General features: G+C 33.2%; 1 protein-coding gene across 3 annotated transcripts in view; it reads left to right on the top strand.

Moving 5' to 3' along the window:
- Nucleotides 1-25,294, top strand: part of LRBA (LPS responsive beige-like anchor protein) — a 731,121-nt gene that overhangs the window by 498,497 nt on the left and 207,330 nt on the right. For all 3 annotated transcript variants that reach the window (XM_032332488.1, XM_032332486.1, XM_032332485.1), the window contains one exon: nucleotides 23,854-23,971. In XM_032332488.1, the coding sequence (XP_032188379.1) occupies nucleotides 23,854-23,971 (118 nt within the window). The remainder of the gene's footprint in view (nucleotides 1-23,853; nucleotides 23,972-25,294) is intronic.

Genomic DNA, 25,294 nt, shown 5'->3' with positions numbered 1-25,294 from the left:
TTTGGCTATTTAGGGTGCTTTGTGGTTCTATATAAATTTTAGGATGATTTGTTTTAGTTCTGTGAAAGATGCTATTGATATTTTGATAACTTTGCTTTAGTGACCTGGGTACATCAGTACACATTTCCTAATTCTTTCTACCAAAATTAACCTAAAAGTAGTGGGTGCTTCTGTTTCCTAAGGTATGGTCTCTAAGTACCATTTTCTACTAAAAGGAAAATCCCCTATATTGAAAATGCAAAACTTCCTGTAACTCATTGTGCAGATTTCCCGAGATACTTACAGCTCACTTTGGAGAAATGGATGATTCTAGGAATAGGGGATAGGGGAACAGATTAATGATACCATGAAGAAACAATTAGCCAAATACTGAATATGGGAAATTTTGTAAGATAAATAACCAAGTTTCCCTTAAAAATATGGTATGGGGGGGTGGATTGTCATTGATTAAAAGCTTGAAAGCATATCTACCAGGTATCATATGTGGGCTTTGATTACTGCTTGGGACCAGTTAACTGGAGAAATAAAAAGATATTTTTGAGGCAATCAGGATTTTTACACATGGGTTATTTTAAGGAACTGATACTATTGTTACATGTGATAATGGTATCGTGTTTATGTTGATTAAAAAGAAATGTCTTCATCTGTTAGAGATACATATTGAAGAATTTATAGATTCATGGTATGGTGATTTACTTTAAAATAATCCTGAAAGAAAAATACTTCTGAAAGAAAAAAGTCAGAAGGGAGAAAGAAGAAACAAAATTGGAAAATTCTTGAAATTGTAGGATAGGTATATAAACATTTTATTATACCAGCTAGCCTATTTTTGTGTGTGTATAAACATTTTCATAATAAAAACTTTAAAAAGAAGGAAAAAAGGGAAGGGAGAAAGGACATAACAGTACATCTATTATTTGCTTTATTGAGAAAATGACACATTTCTTACAGTTCCCTTTTGTAATTTCCTTATATATCTCATTAACTAAGACTACAGGCAGTCTCTGTCTTAAGAAGGGAGAGCATTTATAGAGTAAGGGAAACCTCTGTTATGGAAGACAGCAAGGAGGAAGGGGAGAGTGATCTTACCTTTAAAGTCTGCCGTAGGGGAAGAGAGGAGATAAAAATTTATGGTGAGTCTGCCAGGATTAACCAGAAGAGAGCTGTTATAGTCCTTATTTTAAATTAGTAAACTGTCATTCTGAATTTAATCGGCCCTCTTTCCTCTTCTTCTTCTTCTTCTTTTTTTTTCCCCTGCAGAATACGTTTCACAGAATGTATTCTATGTCTAATCCCCTCATGGGTATTTGTGCTTTCTATAGATTTTTTTAAAGTTTTTAAAAAATTTTTATCTCTGTTTACTTGGTTAATAGGAATCTGTTCCTGAAAGAAGAACCTTGTTTTGTTTCTGTGTCTCAACCTGTAAGATTATGGAGTAAGCCCTTGGACTTCATTGAATTTACCTAGATTATTCCACCGTAAGAGGAGCTAGGTTGCCAACCAGCCTCCCTCTTTAAGTAATGTTTACTTCTTTCTTCTTATGGCAAGATAAATGGGAAGAGAAAAAAGATCAGAACTTTGAGAGGAACAGAATGATTCTGATTTGGTCATAAAAAGAGATGCATTTCTTATTTTGGCTTTTTTGCAACCTTAGCATACTATACTTTAGATATTTTTATTCAGTTTGGAAAAGCAGAGAGTTAAAAGATACCTAGTGTAAAAGAGAAGTCAGATGTGGATATATATTGAAAACTAGGTGGTTTGTAAAACTTATGAAATGTATTTATCATTATATTACTACATCTTGGTTTTTCAAACCTTTGCCGTGATATTTTGATGACATCGTAACTATCTAAAGGAAAAATCTACACTAAAGCAGAAGCCTTTGCTAAAGTGAACCTGTATTTTCTTCTATTTCTTGTAGAGATGTGTGGTTAGTTTGAATGATGACCTAATCTATGTCAGAGGCAGGTAGGCCATTTATCTAGGACACAGCCCATTTTCACACATGCGGTCACTGAGGCTGAATTATTTGCTATCTCAGCGGGTATTATAGATTGAACTTGAGTTTTTGATAAATGGTCATCAAAGTAATGAATCTTTGGGACTATGAAAAAAAGAACATAACTGCAAAACTATGAAACTAAAATGTGTTCTCTTAGATGGGGGAAAGAAAAAGCCAGAATAGCCAGAATAAGTCATTTCCTTGCCAGAAACGTTGTAAAATAATATTGCATTCAGTTTTCCAAATATGTAGAATATGAACAATCCTTTCTATGCTCATTTAATGGCTTATCTGTTAAATAAAACATTAATAGAAAAAAGTTGCTTGTTTTCAGTAATACAGGTTTTAAATCTATTTTAAAATTTATTTAGTTTAGTAGAGTTGACCCTATGTAGTTGGACGGTGTATTAAGGAGATCCTGGACTTTGTGAACAATTATCAAAATATGCATCGGCTACTCTTAGAAAATTTGAATTATTATTAAATTCTATAAAAACGATTGCTTCTGTCAAGTTTCGGGGTTGAGATGGGTAGAAATAAAGAGGCCTTCTGGCCTTGGATGATTAGAATTCATGGTTTTTTATATGATGTGGTCATTTATGGGGGGGCAAAATAGCACTTTCTGTCCTAGCCCAGGAGTCAAACAAATATTTGTAATATTGTTTTTATTAGATTGATTGCTAGTTTATAGATTCTGTTTTGAAATATACCACATTTGTAGATCGAAAGAATTCTCAGCCGTTAGCAAAGTACAAACTTAAACATCATTTTTTACTCCAAATTCTACCTACATTTCTTCTTCAGTGAAGTGTACATCTTAAACTATACGTACAAACCTTAATTAATGCAATATTAAGTTTAAGAAACAAAGTCCATATTATTGATAATGTACAAAAGACCTGAATTGTGCACTTGTGTGGTTTATTTTCCATTGATTAGAGCATAGTGAAATCAGTGTTAATGCATGTGTATCTTGGCTTATCCCCTTAAAGAGTCCAGGATTTGTATGTACACTCTATGTACACTCCTGCCACAAAGGAGGAAAATGTGAGTCTAGGAGAAAAAATCACTCAATAGCAAGTGTACAGGAAGTGATGGTAATAATGGCATTTTAAAATCTAGTATATATGTGTGGCATAAATATTCCCCATTCTAGAAGATGGAACTTAATTCACTCTACCTACTTCCCTCTGAGGATGGAGTAAACTTAGTGATATTTCCAAAGACTAGAGTAAGAGAAGGGGATAATAATAACTTTACAAAGGAAAAGTCTGGCAAACGCTACTTTAACCGGTGATGAAGGTTACTATTACCAGTGGTGTCATGTAGATATTCTATAATTCTCTCATATGATGTGACAAAAAAGGCACTTTATGGTATCCTGAACAAAAACTGATAACTCCATTGTAATTATAAGGAAAACAACAGACAAACCCAGACTGGAAATAGTTTATGGAATTACTGGCCAGTACTTTTCAAGATTTTTAAGTTTATGAAAAACAGAGGAAGACTAAAAAAGTTACAGACCAGAGGAGACTGAGGGGACATGAAATCTAAATGCAATGTGTTTTTTTCTTGTTGTTGTTGTTGATTTGTCTGTTTTTTGAGTTTTTTTTTTTTTTTTTAAGATCTTGGAATAGAAAGAGGACAGTAACTGGAAAAATTGGTGAAATCCAAATAAAATTCAGAATTTAAGTAATGGTTAAAATAAAATAATGAAGAAAATTAAAAACACTTACATGGAAAGGTGATATAAAAACATTCAAGGTCTTAAAATAGAAAACACGACACAGACAGGAAACGTAGGTGAAATCTCACTATAAAAATGGAAACTATGAAAAGAGGCCAAGCTTTAGAAATGAAAAATATAGTATTTGAACTGAAAACTTTACTAAGTTTAGCAGTGTATTAGGCAATGCAAAAGAAAAGATCAGTAAAACACAAGAAAGGGCAATAGAAACTATTTGAATGATAGCATAGAAAGAAAGAAAAAACCTCATACAAAACAAACGGAACATCAGTCAGATATATGACAATGCCACATGCTCTAACATACATGTAATGAAAATACCAGAGGAAAATTGGTAGGTTAAATATTTTTAAAAACTTTTTTTTAATTTTAAGTTTTTAAAATTTTATTTATTTATTTATTTATTTATTTATTTATTTATTTATTTATTTATTTAGAGGGCCAGTGGGCAGAGAGAGAGGGAGAGGGAGAGAGAGAATCTTAAGCAGGTTACATGCCTGATGTGGGGCTCCATTTCATGACCCTGAAATCATGATCTGAGCCAAAATTACGAGTCTAATCCTTAACCATCTGAGCTACCCACACACCCCTTAACAAAAAACAACTTTTAAAAGACATTTTTCCTCATTTCTTAATTCATTTTTAGAACATACTTTACTCTTTACAGGAGGTATAACAATAATACATTGTGGAGTTTATAGCTCCACAACTATAATGGCATGGCCATAGCTCACAGAAAAGGGGGAGATAGTACAATGACAGGAAGGGGGAAAAGGCCTATACTGTTTTAGGATTACATTATATATTAAGGAGATTTATCAGTATTTGAGATTAAACTATTAGAAGAAATATTATTGCAATAATGCAAATAAAAAAAGAAATACCGTATGAATAGGAAAGAAAACATAAAACAATATTTGCAAACAGTTTTATTGTATCTGGAGAAAATTTTATGGAATATACAAAATACTTTCAAAAATAATTGATTTTAGTAATGTCCATGATACAAAATCAAAGAAAATGATCCATTGTTTTTCTGTATAGGAAAAATGAATAATTTAAAAATGGAAATTAAAAAATACCATTGATGGGCACCTGGGTGGCTCATTCAGTTTAGCATCTGACTCTTGATTTTAGCTCAGGTCATGATCTCTGGATTATGGGATTAAGATTCCCTCTCCCTCTGCTCCTACCTCCCCTCCCTCCCTTTTTTTTTTTTTTAATTTTAAATTTTAAATTATTTTATAAACATATATTTTTATCCCCTGGGGTACAGGTCTGTGAATTGCCAGGTTTACACAATCACAGCACTCACCATAGCACATACCCTCCCCAATGTCCATAACCCCACCCCCCTTTTCCCAAACCCCGTCCCCCCAGCAACCCTCAGTTTGTTTTGTGAGATTAAGAGTGTCCTATGGTTTGTCATAGGAAGATGCAGTCATAGGAAGAACAACTGAGAGCTGAGTGTATGCAACTCAGTATCCAATCTAAGTGATTTACTCACCGTTCATCATACCACATTAAGCTGTGTTGACAGCTTTGTCTGTCACTACTTACACTTAAAAAAAAAAAGAAGTAGGAAATACCAGACTTAGTCCAATGTTCTTAAAATATATTTATTTAAGTCTTTATTGCATCTGCATAGTGTTTAAGATAGTGTACTTCCTTTTACTAGTCTGTTCTCATTCTTTTATTTGCTGTTTTCTGATTATAGTATACTGTTCTATAAACTTTAAATCATTAGTCTTCAGAAGATGCTCCATTGCTATTCTGATGGCAAAACATTAAACTTATGTATTGGTTTTTGGTAAATTTACATTTTACTGTTAAAGCTTCCTATCAGAAGCATTCTTTTTGGTTTTAAATTGTACTTCTTGCTCCTTTAATACTTTATATATTTTGTCTTACTTCTCCTCTCTGCCTTTCTTGTTAAAATTATTCATAAGTGTTTAAAGTTTTTCTTGTTATTATGAATGTACTATTTTTTTAAAGGATTTTATTTATTTGACAGAGAGAGAGAGATCACAAGTAGGCAGAGAGAGAGGGAAGTAGGCTCCCTGCTGAGCAGACAGCCTGATGTGGGGCTCGATCCCAGGACCCTGGTCATGATCAGAGCTGAAGGCAGACGCTTTAATCCACTGAGCCACCCAGGCGCCCCATGAATGCACTATTTTTTATACTTTCTGTACCTAAGTGCCAGTTACAAAAACAGAGAACAGATATTAATATATTCCATGTTTATTTAATATTTGTATAGAGTACTTTTGATATATTAACAGTTTTTATCCCTTCCTTTCAGTATTTATACCACCTTTTAGATTTTATTGCGTTTTAGTTTTTACAAATTTTGCAATTTGATGATAATTGTTACTGTAATAATTGCTAACAAATATTTATGGGCAAGGCACTGTTTTATTAACTATACATTGATTATTTTTCAAAACAAGTATATGAAATGGATACTGTTGTTGAGTCTAGAGTTTACATGTTTGTCCCCAGCTCACATAGCTAATATTTGTTGTTGGGTTCTGACAAAATCCTTTATTATATGTAATTTTTTTTCCCATTACAATTTTGCTAGAATTTTTTTTATGACTATTTTGTGAATTTGATCAAATACCTTTTCAGCATCTATTAAATTATTATATAATGTTTCCCTTTTAATTTGTTGATTTTGTCAGTATAATATTGTAGATTTTCTGAATTGAACCGCTCTTGGAATCCAGGAAAGTACCATCCTTGGTAATATTATTTTTACAATATGTTGCTGGATTTTATTTACTTCTGGATTATTTATAAGTTTTATATCTTTATTTAGTAATGAAGTTGCTCTTACTTTTTTCCTTTTTTATAGTCTCTCTTTTGCTATGTTTTCAGCATTAAGATTATTCTGACTTGATGAATTATGGAGACTCCTGTTTTTTCCCTATGGCCTAGAATAATTTTTCCAAGTTGTATTTTAAGATTAGGTAAAGGTCAGCTGTGTACTTGTTCTATGAGTGGTAACTTCCATACATACTATCAAGGATATCATCCCAGAGATCACAGAACAGAAAAACTCACAGATTAAATTAAGATTCTTGAATCATGTGGTTTATTAAGTCAAACGCAAAATGAGAAGAAAGGGAACTTGAGATGGAGTAAATTAATGAATTTAGGATAGTATGCAAGTGGGCAGAGTACTTTAATCCTAGTCATGCAACATTTACATGTTCTGTCTCTTTCTCTGCTCATCACCCTTCCCTGTTGATAGTACTATGAGTACCAGTATTGAGCAAGGGAATCAGGATGGAAAGGCCAGTGAAACACAGTTGCTTTATTGGAGATGCAACAGCAAGTATACCTGGCCACAGTTAGAGCTAACCAATTATCCTTCTGAATAGTTTTGTTTTTGTCTGAATTTCTTGTGCTGATAAAACCCATAGGGACCAGAATCAGACCATATTGGGTATGACAACTTGGCATATTGAAATTGGCTGGGTGGCAAAGTTAAGCCTAACTTAGTTGTCATCCAGAATGTCAAGAACTGTGAGAGGTCTGAAATTTTACCATACTTGCAAGCTAACAGTTTTTTTTCTATGAAAATTTCATGGATGCTAGTAGAAGACATGAGACGCCTGGGTCAGAGGCAAAGAATTTTCTTCTAACACAACAAACAGATTATGTGTCTAAATGAGTGAATTGCCCTAAATATTTGTCCCTCAGTTTCATGAGGTGATGTGGGTGGGTGCTAGGCACTGAATTATGCTTTCCCTCTTCACCCCCCAGTCATATGTTGAAACCCCAATCCCAGTTGTGACTGTGGGCCTTTTAGGAGATAGTTCATAAAATTAGCACCCTAATCCAGTAGAAGTTTGGCTTTATACGAAGAGGAGGAGAATGATTGCCACCCTCCCTCCTTTCTCTCTCTGTATCCATGTGAGGATAATGTGAATGGCAACCATCTGCAAACCAGGTAGAGAACTCTCACCAGGAACCAACTACACTAGCACTTTGACCTAGGACTCTTTAGCCTTCAGAACTGTGAGAAATGTGTTACTGTGGTTTAAGCCACCCAGTCTTTGATACTTTGTTGTGGCAGTCTGAGCTGGCTAACACAAAAATCCTGGGTAGATACTGTGCACCAGTGAGTTTACATCCCAGTTAGGCATCCTCAATGTTTAGAAACCCAAATGTTTATGATGGTTAGTAAAGTTTGTCCCTTGCCCCCAGAGGGTTTATCATTATCTTTATCATACTGGACAGTAAACAAACCTTCCTTGTGCTCCAAGTGAGACACCATCTCTTCCAAGGCTGTTTGTTGTCCATACAATCTTGAAAAGAGTGTCTGGAACAGAAGGTTAATTATTGCCTCACTCTCAAGACCTACGGAAAAATCAGCAAACCAAAGCAAAGTTGGCATGGTTATATCTTAAGAGTTGGTCTTTCCATCTTTATCTGAAAGAACCCCTTTTTTAATTGTCATACTTCAGTATATTCTATCTTTAACAAGCCTTAACAGATTTCTAACTTTAAAATTTCTATCCATATTTAGCACCTTTTGAATTCTCTCAGAAGCTGCTATTCTACTCATTATTTCTACTTAACATAGCTTTTGAGTTTTATCTCTATGACATATTACCATCTTACTATCAGTGGTGATTATTTCTTTTGGTTCTCAGCTATCCCATTTGTTTTCTTGTCTTCTAGAGCATAATTTAATATTTTTAGATGATGTAGCAAATTCATATTGCATATATATTAAGAATATTTTTGTTTGAGGTGTTAGGAGACATTTCTTTTAGGTGCTAGTAATTTATCACAGGGCAATGATACTTAATAGGTGCTTTTTAAAATTTCAATTCCTAGGGAAGCCTCAACTTTTTTGATCTTAAAGTAAGTTCCCTTTAAAGCAAACCAAATAATAAATTGTGTGAGCAAAAATAACAGGAAAGAATTAAAGGGGGGTACTAAGAGGGAAAACCAAATAATAAATTCCCAGTTTTTTAGTACTTATGAGAGGTCATTTTAACCTCTCTCTCTGGGAACAAAAAATTTTGCTAACCTTGATCATGGCTCCACTAAATAACCTTACCAGGAGTTAAGACGCAAAGCTCGCTCCTTTAGTATGTCTAGAGCTCTCTCTCTTACTCAGTTTTGAATGATTGTAGAAGCAAGGAGTGAGAGATGAGGAATTAGTTTTCATTTGAAATGTTTGATCTCATTTATTCATTGAGTATACATTTACTGAGTTCTGTAATGTACCAAGTATTCCAGGTATGTCTTTAGGTATGTAGACATATTACTGTGTAGTCAGGGAGACATTTACAAATAAATGGAATTGGTACTAGAGCTGTGATAGCACAAAATAGAGAATGGTTGAATCTGCTTGGAAAGTCAGAAGTGTTACGAAACATTGTCTTGGCCTTTTAGAATGAGAGGAGAAGTTCACCATGGAGGAAATACTATGTAGTGGCTTAGAGTACAATTTTAGAAGCCTGAAAGACTTGGCTTACCCTCATACTAGTTATGTGTTTTTGGCTACATCATGTAATATCTGTTAAATGTGTTTCCTCATATATAAAACGGCGAAAATGACATTTTATAGTATCATTTTGGTAACTAATTGAAATAAAGCACTTAACATAATCCTGGCATTTAATGGACTCTAGTTAAATTATATTTTGTAATAGTTGTTGCTATTACTGCCTACTCTTACTCTAATACAGTCACCACCACCTCCTCTTCTACTGAGCTCATTAAAAGAGATTGCCTTCCAGACTGGAAGACCAGCACATTGGAAGGCATATTAAGCATAGCATGATTTAAGTGTGTATGTTACAGGATATGGTTTGAACATGAGACATGTCTATGAAAATATCCATACATGATGAGGACTTACTCTAAAGGTGATTTCAGTACATATGACCTAGAGCAGGGTTGTAGGTGCCAGTAGGGAAATCAAAAGGAAATGAGTGCAGGGTTTAGGATGACTCAGGTTTCTTTGTGGTTTACATGGTATTTGTGACTCCGTTTACCAAAGTATTCTCCAGTGGACTAATGATAGCTCTTGAGGCAATAAAGTAAGTGAATATATGTTGAATTTGAAAATTTAGAAGACATCATGGTAAGTGACTGGATATATGGGTCCAAAACGGACCTCTCCCAAGTGGAGGTAATCTAATGTCTCTAATGTCTCATCACTAGAAACCCTTGAATGGTTTGGTATTAGAAACAGTGGTTATAGATTAAATCACTTGGTATAAAATGAGAAGGTGAGAATTCAGCAACCCCACTAAAATCCAAAGGAAGCAAAGTTGGAATATAGGACCAAAGGAAACTGGTATAGACATTTTTGAGAAATGTAAGTGACAGGTGGGTGCATTCATGAAAAATTTGTGAAAGTGGAAGACTGGAAAAGCTTCTTCTGGTAGTTGGAGATGACATTTAATCCATTTATTTTCTAGAGTATCCACAATAAATCTCAAGACAAAGAAGTTACATAAATATTTAAGTAGAGATTGCCACTTGAATTGTCTTGTCTTATAATGCTCTTTTCTGGTTTTAATGGGTAATGCTGGCCTAATGGAATGAGTTGGCAATTATTCCCTTCTCTTTAATATTCTAGGAGAGTTTTGTAGAATTGGTACTCTCTTTTTTTCTTAAGTATTTGGTAGAATTCACCAGTGGAACTGTCTGGACCTAGAATTTGCTTTATGGGAAAATTAGATAGAACTGTGAGTTCTAGTTCTTTAATAGATATAGTGTTATTCATTTTATCTGTTATTTCTTGAGGGGGCTTTGGTAGTTTGTGTCTTTCAGGAAATTTGTCCATTGATAAAAAATTGTTCAATTTTGTGGTAATAAGTTGTATATAATATTCCCTTATTATTCTTTTAATGTCTACATAATCTGTAGTAATGTTTCCTCTCTCCTGATATTGATCATTCATTGATATCATTCCTCTTATTGGTAATTCGTATTTTTTCTGTTTTGCCTGATTAGTCAGGTCAGACGTTTATAAAATGTATTGTTCTTTTCAAAGAAGAAGTTTTTTGTTTCATTGGGTTTTTTCTTTTATTTTTCTGTTTGCTACTTCATTGATTTTTACTTTGATTTTGTACATCTTTTGCTTACTTTGCATTTAGTTTGCTATTTTTCTAGTTTTTTTAAATGGAAGCTGAATCACTTATGTGAGAACTGTTTTTTTTTTTTTTTAACCATAAGTATATGTGTTTTGTGCTAAAGGTTTCCCTTTAAACACTGCTTTAGCTGCAATTTATAATTATTTACATACTGTGTTTTCATTTATATTCAGTTCATAATGGTTTTTAATTTCTTTTTTGTTACTTCTTAGACCCATGAATTATTCAGAAGTACAGTCTCTCAAATCTTGGGAATTCTTCAGATATATGTTATTGATTTCTAATTTAATTCCATTGTTGTCAGAGAATATACTTTATATGATATGAGTCTGCTAAATTTATTGCAGCTTGGTCTTTTGACCCAAAATATGCTGTTTGTGTAAATTTATATTTTGTTGTGTTTGAATGAAGTGTTTTATAAATGTCTTCGGTCATAGTCAATCTTCTTCATATCTTTTGGTTTTCTACCTCCTTGTTTATCATTGTTGAGGAGGAATGTTGAAATCTGTTTATAATTGTGGGTTTATATTTTTCTCATTTTAGTTCTTAGTTTTTGCTTCATGTATTTTATTTATTTTTTGTTTGTTTGTTTTGTTTTTTTTTTTTTGCATTTTTTTTTATTTTTTTATTTCCAGCATAACAGTATTCATTATTTTTGCACCACACCCCGTGCTCCATGCAATCCGTGCCCTCTATAATACCCACCACCTGGTACCCCAACCTCCCACCCCCCGTCCCTTCAAAACCCTCAGATTGTTTTTCAGAGTCCATAGTCTCTCATGGTTCACCTCCCCTTCCAATTTCCCCCAACTCCCTTCTCCACTCTAAGTCCCCATGTCCTCCATGCTATTTGTTATGCTCCACAAATAAGTGAAACCATATGATAATTGACTCTCTCTGCTTGACTTATTTCACTCAGCATAATCTCTTCCAGTCCCGTCCATGTTGCTACAAAAGTTGGGTATTCATCCTTTCTGATGGAGGCATAATACTCTATCCCCAGGGGTACAGGTCTGTGAATCACCAGGTTTACACACTTCACAGCACTCACCAAAGCAGCTTCATGTATTTTAAATCACTGTTACTCAGTTCCTAAACAATTGGAATGGTTATGGCCTCTCAGTGAAATGTTCTGTTATCAGATCATTTCATATCATATCAGTGAAATGAGCTGATAGATCTGGTGTTATCTATCCTTAGTAATATTTTTTGTTCTAAAATCTATTTTGTCTGATTTGATGTCCTTTTCTACAGAAGTCATCTGGGTCATTTCTGGGTCATTTCTGTTTAATTTCTTTATTCATTATGGGTGATATTTTCCTGATTTTTTTGTAGGTCTGGTAATTTTGAATTAAATACCAGCTGTGATAAATTTTACCCTGTTGTGTTCTAGTCTATAAATATTTTAATGCATTGTTTTGTGATACAGTTAAGTTACTTAGAAATAGTTTGATCCATAGGGATCCTGCTTTTTAAGTTTGTTAGGTAGGGGGCACCTGGGTGGCTCATTGGGTTAAGCTCCAGCTCTTGGTTTTGGCTCAGTTCTTGATCTCAGGTTCTGGAGATCAAGCTCTGTGCTCAGCATGGATTCTGCTTGAGATTCCCTCTCCCTCTCTTTCTGCCCCATTCCCTTGCTTGTGCGTGTGTCCATGTGCACTCGCTCTCTCGCTCGCTCTCTCTCTCAAATAAATAAATAAACATCTTAAAAACAAAACAAGTTTGGTAGGTAGGACCAGAGCAACATTTAGTTTCAGGCTAATTATTCCCCCCTAGGGAGGCAAAACCCTTCTAAGTACTTTACCTAGTGCTCCATGAATTATGAGTTGGTTTTTTTTGTTTTGTTTTGTTTTTTGTTTTTTTTGCCTTGGCATTTGAGCTCTGGGTATTGTTCCTTGTAATTTGGAGGGATAATTCTTTCCTGGCTTCAGGTTGTTGGTTTGTTTTTTGTTTGTTTGTTTGTTTGTTTTTGTTTTAACACATGGGTTGATGAGTACTCAGCTAAAAGACTATGGATCACGCAGAAGCTCAGTTACTTTCCATCACTCTCCATTCTTCTGCTGTGCCCTATGAACCTGGCAGCCTTGCTCTCACTCCACGCTGTTGTCTGTACTTCAGGAGACCTCAGTGTTCTGCCCGGCGTACTCCTGCTGCTCTGGAGCATGCAGATTTCTTGAGGCAGTGAGCTGGGGTAATAGTTTGTGTCACCACTTTTTTTTTCTCGTCCTTCAGGGATCGTTGTCTTTCATTCTTGATGTTTACAGTCTTGAAAATAATTTTTTCCATCCATCTGTTTTAAATATTATTTGTGTATAAGGGTAAATCTGGCCTCTTACTTTATCTTGGTTGGAAGTTAAAGTACTCTGACCCTTGAATTTGATTTTTTAAAAATGCTATGTTACTTTTTGCATCTCATTTTTCTACCCCTTTCTGGTTTCCAATATTTGTGGTCATGTGTCCTAGAATCTTGTGTATATAGTTTGCAAGGTTGGGCTGACCCTGTATTCACCAGTCTCTGTCTTCTTCTGTGTTCTGGCACTGTGGTAGGTGTTATAAATAGAACAGAAAGATGACTAAGACCAGTGGCCTAACCTCAGAGAACTGTCAAGAAGAACTCCAGTCTGGGGAGGTTTTGCAATGTTATGGAGTTATACAGTGGAATCAGGTTAACCAAATCTCGTTTAAATTGTTTTTATAAAGTTCTGTGTAATACAGTAGGTTCTTCAAGAAAATTGCTTTTTGAAAGACTACATCCGAAATTAAATACAAGCACGGTATTTAGTGTATGCTCTATTGTGGAATATATAGAAACCTGTACTACTTGTTTATAACTGACTCCAGCTAAACAAACTGAGTGATTAGTTCAGGAAGAAAGCAAAAATAAAATAAAATAAAATAAAAATACATGTATAATAATGTAGAAAAATATCTTCCTCTAATTAGGAAAAAAAGTGTCCTGGGAGTCTGAGGCTGTTGGCATGAAATTCTTTGTAAATTCTCTTTACCATTTTGCATTTTATCTCTGTTCTTTGCTCTTTGAAGAACAAAAGCAAGTTTCTTGAAGATAAGCAAAGGTTTTCCCTTTAATTAATTTAAATATCTTACTCACCAGAGAAACTTTTTTGTTGTTGTTGTTAAAATCCTGGGAGTTTTGTTTGTTTGTTTGTTTGTTTTTGCCTTCAGTATTTTTTTAATTTAATTTTTTATAAACATATAATGTATTTTTATCCCAGGGGTACAGGTCTGTGAATCACCAGGTTTACACACTTCACAGCACTCACCACAGCACATACCCTCCCCAATGTCCATAACCCACCCCCCCAACCCCCCCAAGCAACCCTCAGTTTGTTTTGTGAGATTAAGAGTGTCTTATGGTTTGTCTCCCTCCCAATCCCATCTTGTTTCATTTATTCTTCTCCTACCCCATTAACGCCCCCATGTTGCATCTCCACTTCCTTATATCAGGGAGATCATATGATAGTTGCCTTTCTCCGATTGACTTATTTCGCTAAGCGTGATACCCTCTAGTTCCATCCACGTCGTCGCAAATGGCAAGATTTCATTTCTTTTGATGGCTGCATAGTATTCCATCGTGTATATATACCACATCTTCTTTATCCATTCATCTGTGGATGGACATCTAGGTTCTTTCCATAGTTTGGCTATTAGAGACATTGCTGCTATAAACATCCGGTGCACGTGCCCCTTTGGATCACTACATTTGTATCTTTAGGGTAAATACCCAGTAGTGCAATTGCTGGGTCATAGGGCAGTTCTATTTTCAACATTTTGAGGAACCTCCATGCTGTTTTCCAGAGTGGTCACACCAGCTTGCATTCCCACCAACAATGTAGGAGGGTTCCCCTTTCTCCGCATCCTCGCCAGCATCTGTCGTTTCCTGACTTGTTAATTTTAGCCATTCTGACTGGTGTGAGGTGATATCGCATTGTGGTTTTTATTTGTATTTCCCTGATGCTGAGTGATATGGAGCACTTTTTCATGTGTCTGTTGGCCATCTGGATGTCTTCTTTGCAGAAATGTCTGTTCATGTCTTCTGCCCATTTCTTGATTGGATTATTTGTTCTTTGGGTGTTGAGTTTGCCAAGTTCATTATAGATTTTGGACACTAACCCTTTATCTGATATGTCATTTGCAAATATCTTCTCCCATTCTGTCAGTTGTCTTTTGGTTTTGTTAACTGTTTCCTTTGCTGTGCAAAAGCTTTTGATCTTGATGAAATCCCAATAGTTCATTTTTGCCCCTACTTCCCTTCCCTTTCACCAGAGAAACTTCTAATGGCTAAATCACATTGTACCTGCTACAAAAAGTAGTCTAGCTACAGGCTGGCTGATGGTACTTCTAACTTAGAGGTTTAATTCACAAATTTATGGAGAGCTTTTGATACCAATTTGAAATTGAGTTTGAGTTCATAAAGTAAGAATTGGCACTGAGAAGAAAAGTAGTTTGTGTCTTTTGATTGTCTTAAAAGTATTTATTATACAACATTCCAATATATTTAAAATTAGGTACTTTTTTATTAGTGCTGATTGAAATTAAACTTTTTATTAAGGCACAGAAAGCTCCTGACTTTAGAGAGTCAATATGTGGAATAACAGGAAAAAATACTTCATAGCTTGAGTTCAGTGACAATAGCATGTTATTCTTACAAGTTTTTGAGGTGTTGCTAGGAATTTTCCCAATCAAAATGGAAAAATCATTAATTATAATTTATTTTATCATTTTCCCCATATCATTGATGTAAGGAAAAATTAAATATAAGCATGTTTGAATAAAAAACAATTTGCATATTGTTAGCATAAAAAATGCAAAAGTGATTTTGAGGATGGAAAGTTGGCCAGAGCGGTGTTAAGAAAATTTTAGAGAGAAAATAGCTGAATGAGGGAAATGTCTTTTTTGCCTTTTTCTGATTTTGAGAGTATAGATTAATGCATAAATTTATGCATACTTATGTTTAACTTACCTTATTAATAAAATGAAAAGGTGTTGGTCATGAGGCGCCTGGGTGGCTCAGTTGTTTTTGATTGTTTGCCTTGGGCTTTGGTCATGATCTCTGAGTCCTGGGGTTAAGCCCCGCATTGGGCTATCTATTCAGTGGGGAATCTGCACTTGCTCACATGTGCCCTCGCTTTCAAATAAGTAATAAAATCTTAAAAAAAAACAAAAGGTATTGGTGGTAATGATTGTCTTTTCAAGGAATCATTTGAAATAGACAAAACTCTACTGGGCAAAGTTAATAAACTTGCTAAGATTCCAGACTATATATTAGTAATTCTTTTACTAATCCAAAATATTGAAGTTTTTCTTTTTTGTATATAGTGCAAGGTAATTTCTCTATCTCATAATAAAATCAAATGGAACACTTTAACACCTTCTTCATGATAAAATTGACATTGTGGTTTTGTTTTTATTATGTTTGTATTTAAAAGTTAGGTATCTCTATTCTTTAATTCAGGTAGTTATTTAAGTTTATTCTTTTTCTGAAGGTGTAATACCTTTACCTCACATGGTGCTGTGAAAAATAAAGTAAGGTACATTCATGTTCCTTAATATTCTTTTGTGGTATATTTTGGATTCTTTTAAAAATAATTAGATGCAGATGTATTTAAATTAAAAAACTAAATTAAAACTTAGTTGATGATATATAAATACCTTCTTTTTATACTTCTGCATTGCCACATTTGCTTTTGACTCATTAAGATATATATTAAATGTTAAGTAAGAGATCGCTTTTATGATACATCATTTAGAATGCAAATTATTTTGAAGCTGAAGAATATTGAAAATAAAACAGAACCAACTAAATCGTCTGAATTATTTACAGGCCAGGGGCTTAAAGGTGCACTACTCCAGCACAAATATTAAATTATGAAATGGGAATTTCAGTTTGCCATAAATCTGTCTGCCATAACAGCTTAAAATAAAATAGTTTTACCCATCTAAAGCAACATCAGTTTGCCAGTCAGTGCTTCATGTATCAAAGAGTGTGCTGTGAAAATATCAATATCATTGGTTAATATAAATGAAATTAATTTTTAAAGCTGGGCTAAAGGTTGACATCTGAAAAATTGCATTACTTTGCAGAAGAGAAATTTCTGTCTTCTAGTGAAATTTCAGGTCATGAGGGCAAGTAATTTTCACAATCTTCAATGGGAGCCAGTGAAATATGAACTTCATTGTCACCTAGCCCCAAAGCGATAAGATAAAATGAGCTGATACATCATTTGCTGTGGTTTTATCATCTCCCTCAGTAATTGGAAGAGAAAACATAAGAGTGTATGTGTTTGTGTGCTCCCCTCTTGCCCCTCCCAGCTGCCCCATCATCCACACCCAGGCTAAAACCATTTTAGCCCAATCAATACAGAGGTCACATAGCATTTTATTTATATATTTTTAATTTTTCATACTGACTAAACTGCCAAGTAGAACATTAGAGTAATGAATATGTTTAATTGAATTTGTCACCCATGAAAATGCTAAGGACAATACTGTACTACATCATAGTAACTAGTAAGCAGGAGGAAATTTACTATATAGAAGGAAAAAAATTAAATAACTCATAATTAATTTAATAGGTAATTTCCTTTCATATTCATAACTTTCGTACTTTTGTTATCATTGTTCTGCTCTTTTCAAAGTTTGGAGACATTCTGCATATTCATGGATAATATTTAATAGCAAAATTACTATTGTAAAGTTTTAATCAACCAACTATATATCATTTTTAAATTCAATAAGACCTCTAAGTTTTACTTAAGAATTTATCTTTGAAAACTTAATAGTTCTATGGTAGGTGATGAAGTAAATCCATAAGCCAACTAGAATACAGTATTACTAGAATAAATTCTGAGTTTATGAATAAACTCGTTAAGTGCCATGCTTTGATAACAAATTTCAGAGAAAATTGTATGCAGCAAAATCCAAAAACTATGTTAATAACAGCATGGTAAACTTTAAAATACTTGATTAAAATTACTTTCTACTAGTTTGTTAACATTGCAGTTGTTATAAGTAAAATTTGTAAATTTATCTAGTGATGAGTTGCTATTAGAATATTATTCAGTGAAGTATTTGAAGTATATTTCAAAGAGTAAATATTTGAAATATATCTAAAATGAAAACATTTTATTGTTCATTTTAGATATATTTCAAATATTTACTGTTTTCTCAAATTAATGTATAATCTTTGTGACTAATTTATAATTGCTTTTCATGAAAGTGGAATATGAATATTTTCTTGACTTTCCTTCCAGTGGTGTCATCGCTTAATTGATAGAATGATTGGCTTATATTTTGTATATTAAGTTTGAAACATTTTTCATGATGTTAAATATATTCTATATATTTTATAAAAAAGTTTTGTTACAAAATTGTAAGTATACTTGGTGATATATATTATCTCATTTTACTTTTATTATCAAATTCTTCAGAAATCAATATGAAATTGCCTCAAAGTAAACCCTCCAAAACCTGACAAATATGTGGGACTAGTGTTTGCAATGCTAGTCTTAAACATTAAGAAAGAACAGTATTTTAAAAAGCCTTTTACTGATTTTTATATACAAACACCTATTTCTATTTTTGAGGTAAAAGATTTTATCATTTTTATATTTTTCCCTTTAAAATTTTAAAAAACATTTTAAATTTACTGAGGGTAGTTTGTATTGTTTTTGAAAACAAAACTTTTTTTCTTTACTTAAATGAAGCAAATATGACTGTTTTTAGAGACTACTTAAAAATTCTTTTAAAGCTTGATATTCAATAAAATTATGCAATTGGGCAGTAAATACATTTCTGTTTCTCTCAGGATGAGCAAACAGAAGATTATATTTGAATAAATTCATAAGCTTTTCAAAATAAATGATTAAAAGGAAAGTGGAAAAAATGATTTCCTTTAAGCCAATAAATGCAACAGGATGAAGAAGTTTTTATATGTATTCACAGTACATTATTTGAAAGATAGAAGAAATTATTGTGTGTATTATTTGGGAAAAATAATATATCCCTTTTCAGAAGGCTCAATTTTTAGGTAAAAATTTTAAAGATATGTTTGATATTTTTAATGTAAAGAAATGGTATATACACTTGATGAATGTGTATGTGTGTATATTTAAAATTAAGTGCTGATTTCTTTCTTTCCTCTCTTACCTCAACATTTTAATTAAATATCCTTGTTAAACAAATTATAAAAAAATAAAGTTGAATTTACTTTTACTATTAATACTAACCTTATTAAAACAAGGTGATAAACATTCAAAGAGTCTGTGGGCTTAAGCTTTCAAGCTATTCTAGACTTGGGGTCATAACTGCAGAGCAATGGTAATGATACGGTTTCCATAGCAACTGATTCATTGGAGGGCTAGACCTCTGTCTAGGGTGCTGTCAGTGTATGTAGAGTTTCAGCGAACAGAAAGTCCCAAAGAAGGATCTGCTTCTACCTAATCCAGTTTTAATTGAACTCTAGAGACTTTGAAGTGAAGCCTCAGACCAGGAATATACTATTCCAATAAGAAATAAACCTCTTGCTTAGCTAGGCCTCAGCTGCATTTCAGTACTGACACCTTTTCCAAATAAATACCTTAAAGAAATGTTATTATATCAATTTCAGCTACTACTTGTATTACTTAAAAGATTTTTTGTTTCATTTTAACCCAGCTATCTTGACCGTAAGTATAGAATTTCATTTGTTAATTCTCTTTAAGTCATGCTAGTTTTTTGTGTGTGATTTTAATTTTTGATACTTATGGCAATTTTATATAATTTTGTCTTCTCTCCTCCTGTTTCTTTTTCTCTCACTTTTAACACAATAGACCAAATTATATTTAATTTGAAAGCACACTACTGTCATACCTTCAGTATGATACCTGATTTATATCAGGTTTGAAAACATATAAAACAATGGTGGATATTATTTATGGATGTATATGTACTAATAGTGTAAAAACTGACATGGAAATGATGAAGCTTAAAACAAGAATAGTGATTTGCTCTCACAAAGAAGGAGAATGAGATTAGGAAGAGTTATATATGGGAATGTCAATACCTCTAAAATGCTTTATTTTTTAAAGATATGCAATAAGACGGGAAAATGTGAGGATTTTATATGGTTGAGTAATGGGTACATGGGGTTTATGTCATTTTCTGCAGTTGTGAAGATGATTTGGTAATAAAACATTTTAAAGAAGCATCCCACTTTTAAGTCAGTTTTTTTAATAACTATACTGTTTAAAGGTATGGGATATAAATTGAATTTTTGTTAGAAAACCTTCAGTACATTAAAAATCTTATAATAATGTTTTAGTATGCATGTTTTTATTAATAATTGAAGTATCTTTGAATATAATTAAATGTTTTGTTGCATGGCCATGATCTTATAATGACTGAACCCACCATTATGAGCAACAGGTTTTATTATATAGCTTTATAGATATAAAAGGTAGAATTTTCAGGATAGTGTGTGATATTCTTAGCATATCATAGACCTTAGAGGAGTCTTTGTTATTTGTATTCTTTGATTTCCTTCTTTCACCTATAACCCAAGGACAAGAAGACAAATGTAGTTGATGAACATTCTGATAAGTTGAGTTATAGTTTAACAAATATTTAAGTCCTTTACAAATGTGACAATGTAGAATGTGTATTGTAACCTTTGTATTTTTGTATTGGAGAATATGGAAGTAGGCTGGACTCTGCCACTAACTTCCCAAGGGACTTTGTATTAACTATTTAATTGGTCTGGCTCTCATTCTCCTTACTAATAATTCGATACTAGGTTGGAGTCTAAGTGTTACAGAACATATACTAGATTGTCTCCTATTTGGTAAGTCTAGGGTGGCAAATTCAAATGCCAACAGGAACTGGACAGTTAATAGTAAATGAATGAATAAGTAGATTCTGTGCCAAAATGATGGGTGTATGTCAGTTGTTACCATGTGGCAGATAGATCTAGGTTTGACAGATGCCCTAGTTTTTCTGAGAAACCAGAAATCTCAATATTTTGTTAAAATGTCATATGGTCCAAACAAAATGAATTTGGGCCATATATTGAGCTTAGGTTACTATTCACTGACTCATGTAATCATTCAAAAACATCTTCTTTTTGTCAGACATTGTTCTAGACAGTGGAAATAGAGTATACTAAAAGTCTTTGTTCTGGTAGAACTAATACTCTAATATTTTAGTGCTAAATAGAGACAATGGACAAGCAAGCTGATAAAAATTTCAAGTAATGATAAGTGTTGTGAAGGAAATCTGATGAGTTTGAGGTGGTTATGGAAGAAGTGGGGTTTAGATCCAGTGGCTTCTCTGAGTTGGTGACATTGGAGCAAAAATCTAATGTGAGAATCAGCTAATTATGTGAGGATTTGGGAGAACATTTGAGTCAGACAAGAAAATATCTGTGAAGGCCCCAAAAAGGAATGAATTGGGCTCATCAGCGAGTCTCAGATGTAAGGCATTATAAATAATTATAAAGAGCGTCAGTGTTTATTATGCATGTAGTGGGATGGTCATTAAATGCATGAATGATGTGATCTGATTTATATTTTAAAATTCTATTAAAATTTTTTTTTCTTTGGCTCCTCTGGTCATGGTAGATTCTGCTATGGTAAGATAGAGAGACCAAGTGGGAGGCACTGTAGGCTCTGGAGGCTTGGGCCTACTGGTCATGGTGAGAGACCATGTACATGTAGCCTCTGCTTTCAAAAAATCTTGAGAGTAAGACTTACAGTTTTATTCTTTCTTTTCCTGTTCATTTCTCCTGATCTTATTTATGCAGGTATTGGCTGAATGAAAATAGATGTCTGTATCACCAGTTTTAAAACTAAAAGTTTGTTTGGTCCTTAGAACTTTTGTTTTGTTTTTCAAAAAACACTGAGACTTGGAGTTATTCTTTTGTTTTTAGATCCTTAGTGCCAAAAATAGAATTCGTAGAAAGATCTAAATACATACTTAGTGAATTAAATAAGGTAGTTTTTTTTAACCAAAGAAATTGCATTTTTACATTGAGGAATATAGATTTTTTTGTATTTAAAATCTAGAATATGGAAATGAATATAGAAAAAGAAAGTTCTTGTGGGATAAATTCTTCTTATTATTTTTTCCTCTCCTTGCTTATCTCATCTTTGTCCCTACCTTTCAATATCATAATCACATGTCATTCTATTTGAATTTTTTAATGGCGGTTACTTTTGAGAAAGAGATATCTTAATTATTTGCTTTCAGGGATTTTCGTTAGGTTTTGATAGTAAATGCATCTCATTTTCTTTATTAAATTAATATTAGGTGAAGTACTTATGTAAGAAATGCCACATCTGGTTTTCCTTTAACACCTTCATAATTAAGCTTTTGAAATGAACTTTTTAAAAAACAAAACTTGAATAACAAAGCAGCAAAGTGGCTTAGGACTAAAGACAGGATTACTTTGAGTTGGCAAAGCATTCTAAGCTACTGCGTCTGTCACATGGGATGACAAGAATTGTAACAAGTTACTCTGACAACCACCTACTCCATAGAGAGATTATGTTGAGTTCATTTGCAGGTTTGTGTTTAGCCTAGCTGACAAAATGATACTTAACCTCTTATACAGTCAGTCTTTGTGCTTTCTGAATGAGTGACTGTTGGCTTAACAGTGACCTTAAAATGTGATGTTTTTTTTGAAGTTATGAACCTGAAGATATATATAATTTTTTGTTTTATTAAAAAACAGACATACATCACTGTATTAGTTAAAGAATACAGCATGATGGTTTCTTGTACATATATTGTGAAATGATTACCACAATATGTTTATTCATCTCCTCATATAGATATAATTTTTTTAAAAAAGGAAAAAGGGGAAATTTCTCTAAATATATATTTAGGATGAGAACTCTTAGGATTTGCTCTAAATATATATTTTAAAGCATATAAAAGGTACTTCTGCAATAGAAACTAAAAAAAGAAACCAAAAAAACCCCCAAAACAAATATTAAGCAAAAAGCAGAGTCAGACCTCTAAATACAGAGAACAAACTGAGGGTTGCCAGAGGGGAGGGATGGGGCTGGGCAAAAATGGGTGAAGGGGAGTGGGAGGTACAGGCTTCCAGTTAAGAAATGAATGAGTCAGAGGAATAAAAGGCACAGCATTAGGAATGCAGTCAATAATACTGTAATAGCAATATAATAGGACAGATGGTAGCTACACTTACAGTGAACATAGCATAATGTGTAAACTTGTCAAATCACTAAGTTATACACCTGAAACTAAGGTAACATTGTGTTTCAACTGTACTTAAACAAAACCTGATAAAAACCTCACATAACAAAAAATATATTTCTGAGTACATTAAATTTGTATTATATGAAACTGAATTGTATATGTGATCTATAAGGACGTAGGGCATTCTTCTGAAGTTTTCCTTCTTTTTATCTAAAACTTAACTTTCCATAACAGGATTCAAAACCCGATCACTAAATAGTGAAATTTGTATTTCCTGAAAAGCATCAGATTACATCAGTGCTTTTATTTTTTTTTAAGATTTTTTAAAAAAATTCATTTATTTGACAGAGATCACAAGTAGGCAGAGAGGCAGACAGAGAGAGGAGAGGAAGCAGGTTCCCCACTGAGCAGAGAGCCCGATGTGGGGCTCAATCCCAGAACCCTGGGATCATGACCTAAGCTGAAGGCAGAGGCTTTAACCCACTGAGCCACTCAGGTGCCCCACATGAGTGCTTCTAAATGCCCCAAATATATTTCTAAATAGATGTTTTATAATTTTGCTCTGCTTTTTCATTGTTTCCTTTATGTAAGTTGCAGTCTGTTTTCTTAGTCTCCCTCCAAATTATTTTCATAACTTTTTGCAGTTTTTAGAAATTATTTTTCTTAATAGGGTATTTTCTGTTTTATTCAGGGGAAAAAAACAAAAAGAAAAAATTAAACTGTTGTTACTTACTTGGGCTTATTTTTTTCCTCGCTAGATCCTGGCATATACAGAAGGGCTGCATGGAAAATGGCTATTCACAGAGATACGATCAATCTTTTCTCGTCGTTATCTTTTGCAAAATACAGCTTTGGAGATCTTTATGGCAAACAGAGGTAATATGTTTCAGAAGTATATTGTTATAAAGCTACCCTCCATCTCTTTCAGATTTTATTTTTGAACATACCGTATTGTTTCTATTTAGATAGTAATTTGTAGTCTACTCTCTGCCATACTGACCTCATTTTTTGAGGTCATGCATTTTCATGGTTTTTTTTTCCCCCATTTGGTCATTCTTAGAATTATTTGTAGTAGTTTTAGTTTTCTGGCCATATTAAAGATTAGTGAAAAGTTTTCTAAATATGGCGAATAACTAACTATTTAATCAGTTGGGGAATTTTGATGTTCTCAGTATTGCTCTGATGCTTAAACTCCTTCTGGAAGGTGGATGCATTTATAGAGGGGAGAGGGTAATCAAATAATTGATACACTTATTCAATCTTTAGTCTAATCTATTGCCATTTATAAAGGGACCATCAGAAAATGGTACTCAAGTGTCCTGGTTGCTTTGTATTACATCATTCTTGAAAGAACTAAAATTCGATTTGTGGGTTTAAAATGGAAGTTGCTGAAATTCATTAAGACAAATAGGAGAGACAAGGTGAACTTGAGTAAAAGCATTGGTGGATATGAGTGGAGGCATACCAGGGAGAATATATAAAACCTAGTGACTTATAGTACATACTCCTTATACATAAGTAGATTGAAGTTTTATTTTCTACACATTGTCATTTTAAAAAATCTACACAAAGTAAGGTATATTCCATACACACATTATTTTCCCTTTATGGAGTGAAGTGTCTTTTTAGAATACAGATTTCTTTAGATGGAGATGTATCTTCCCTTCCTATTTGGTCGTCTCCCCTATACATACCTCTTTTTCCCAATGTAAACATTATTCTTCCAGGCAAATAATCAAGTGAATGTTTCACTCTTTAGTTCAGCCTGCATTTTCACTGTCCCAAAGGGGTTTTGTTACACTCTTACAGTATTAATTACTTGCTCATCCTCGTTCATATTTTACTCCTTTAAAATTTCTTATGCACCCTTGGTTTTGTGTGTTTTTCTTTCGCCTTTCCTTCATGACCTTTGTTATCTGCCATAACATTATGATAGTTTTTCTGTTGTAGTTTTTTTCCCCCTGTATTTAATGTAATAATGGATATATAGGGATAGCTTATTAAGAAGGTATGTTGGATATGTATATATGACACCTTAGTGAATGATCATGTGCTTATTTACCTGAAACTTGCTGGTAATGCCAGTATTTAAAACTATACCAGAGTAATAAATTTTTTCTGAAGAATTTTTTTTAAACTGGGTAGAGAAAAGGGATCATTTTCTAGATGAGTACATAGTGGTTATGATGCTAAAATTAT

Source organism: Mustela erminea, chromosome 2 (genome assembly GCF_009829155.1).
Source record: "Mustela erminea isolate mMusErm1 chromosome 2, mMusErm1.Pri, whole genome shotgun sequence".
In the NCBI taxonomy this organism is placed as follows: domain Eukaryota; kingdom Metazoa; phylum Chordata; class Mammalia; order Carnivora; family Mustelidae; genus Mustela; species Mustela erminea.
Note: the sequence above shows the minus strand (reverse complement) of the source record. Positions and strands in the feature narration are given on the sequence as shown.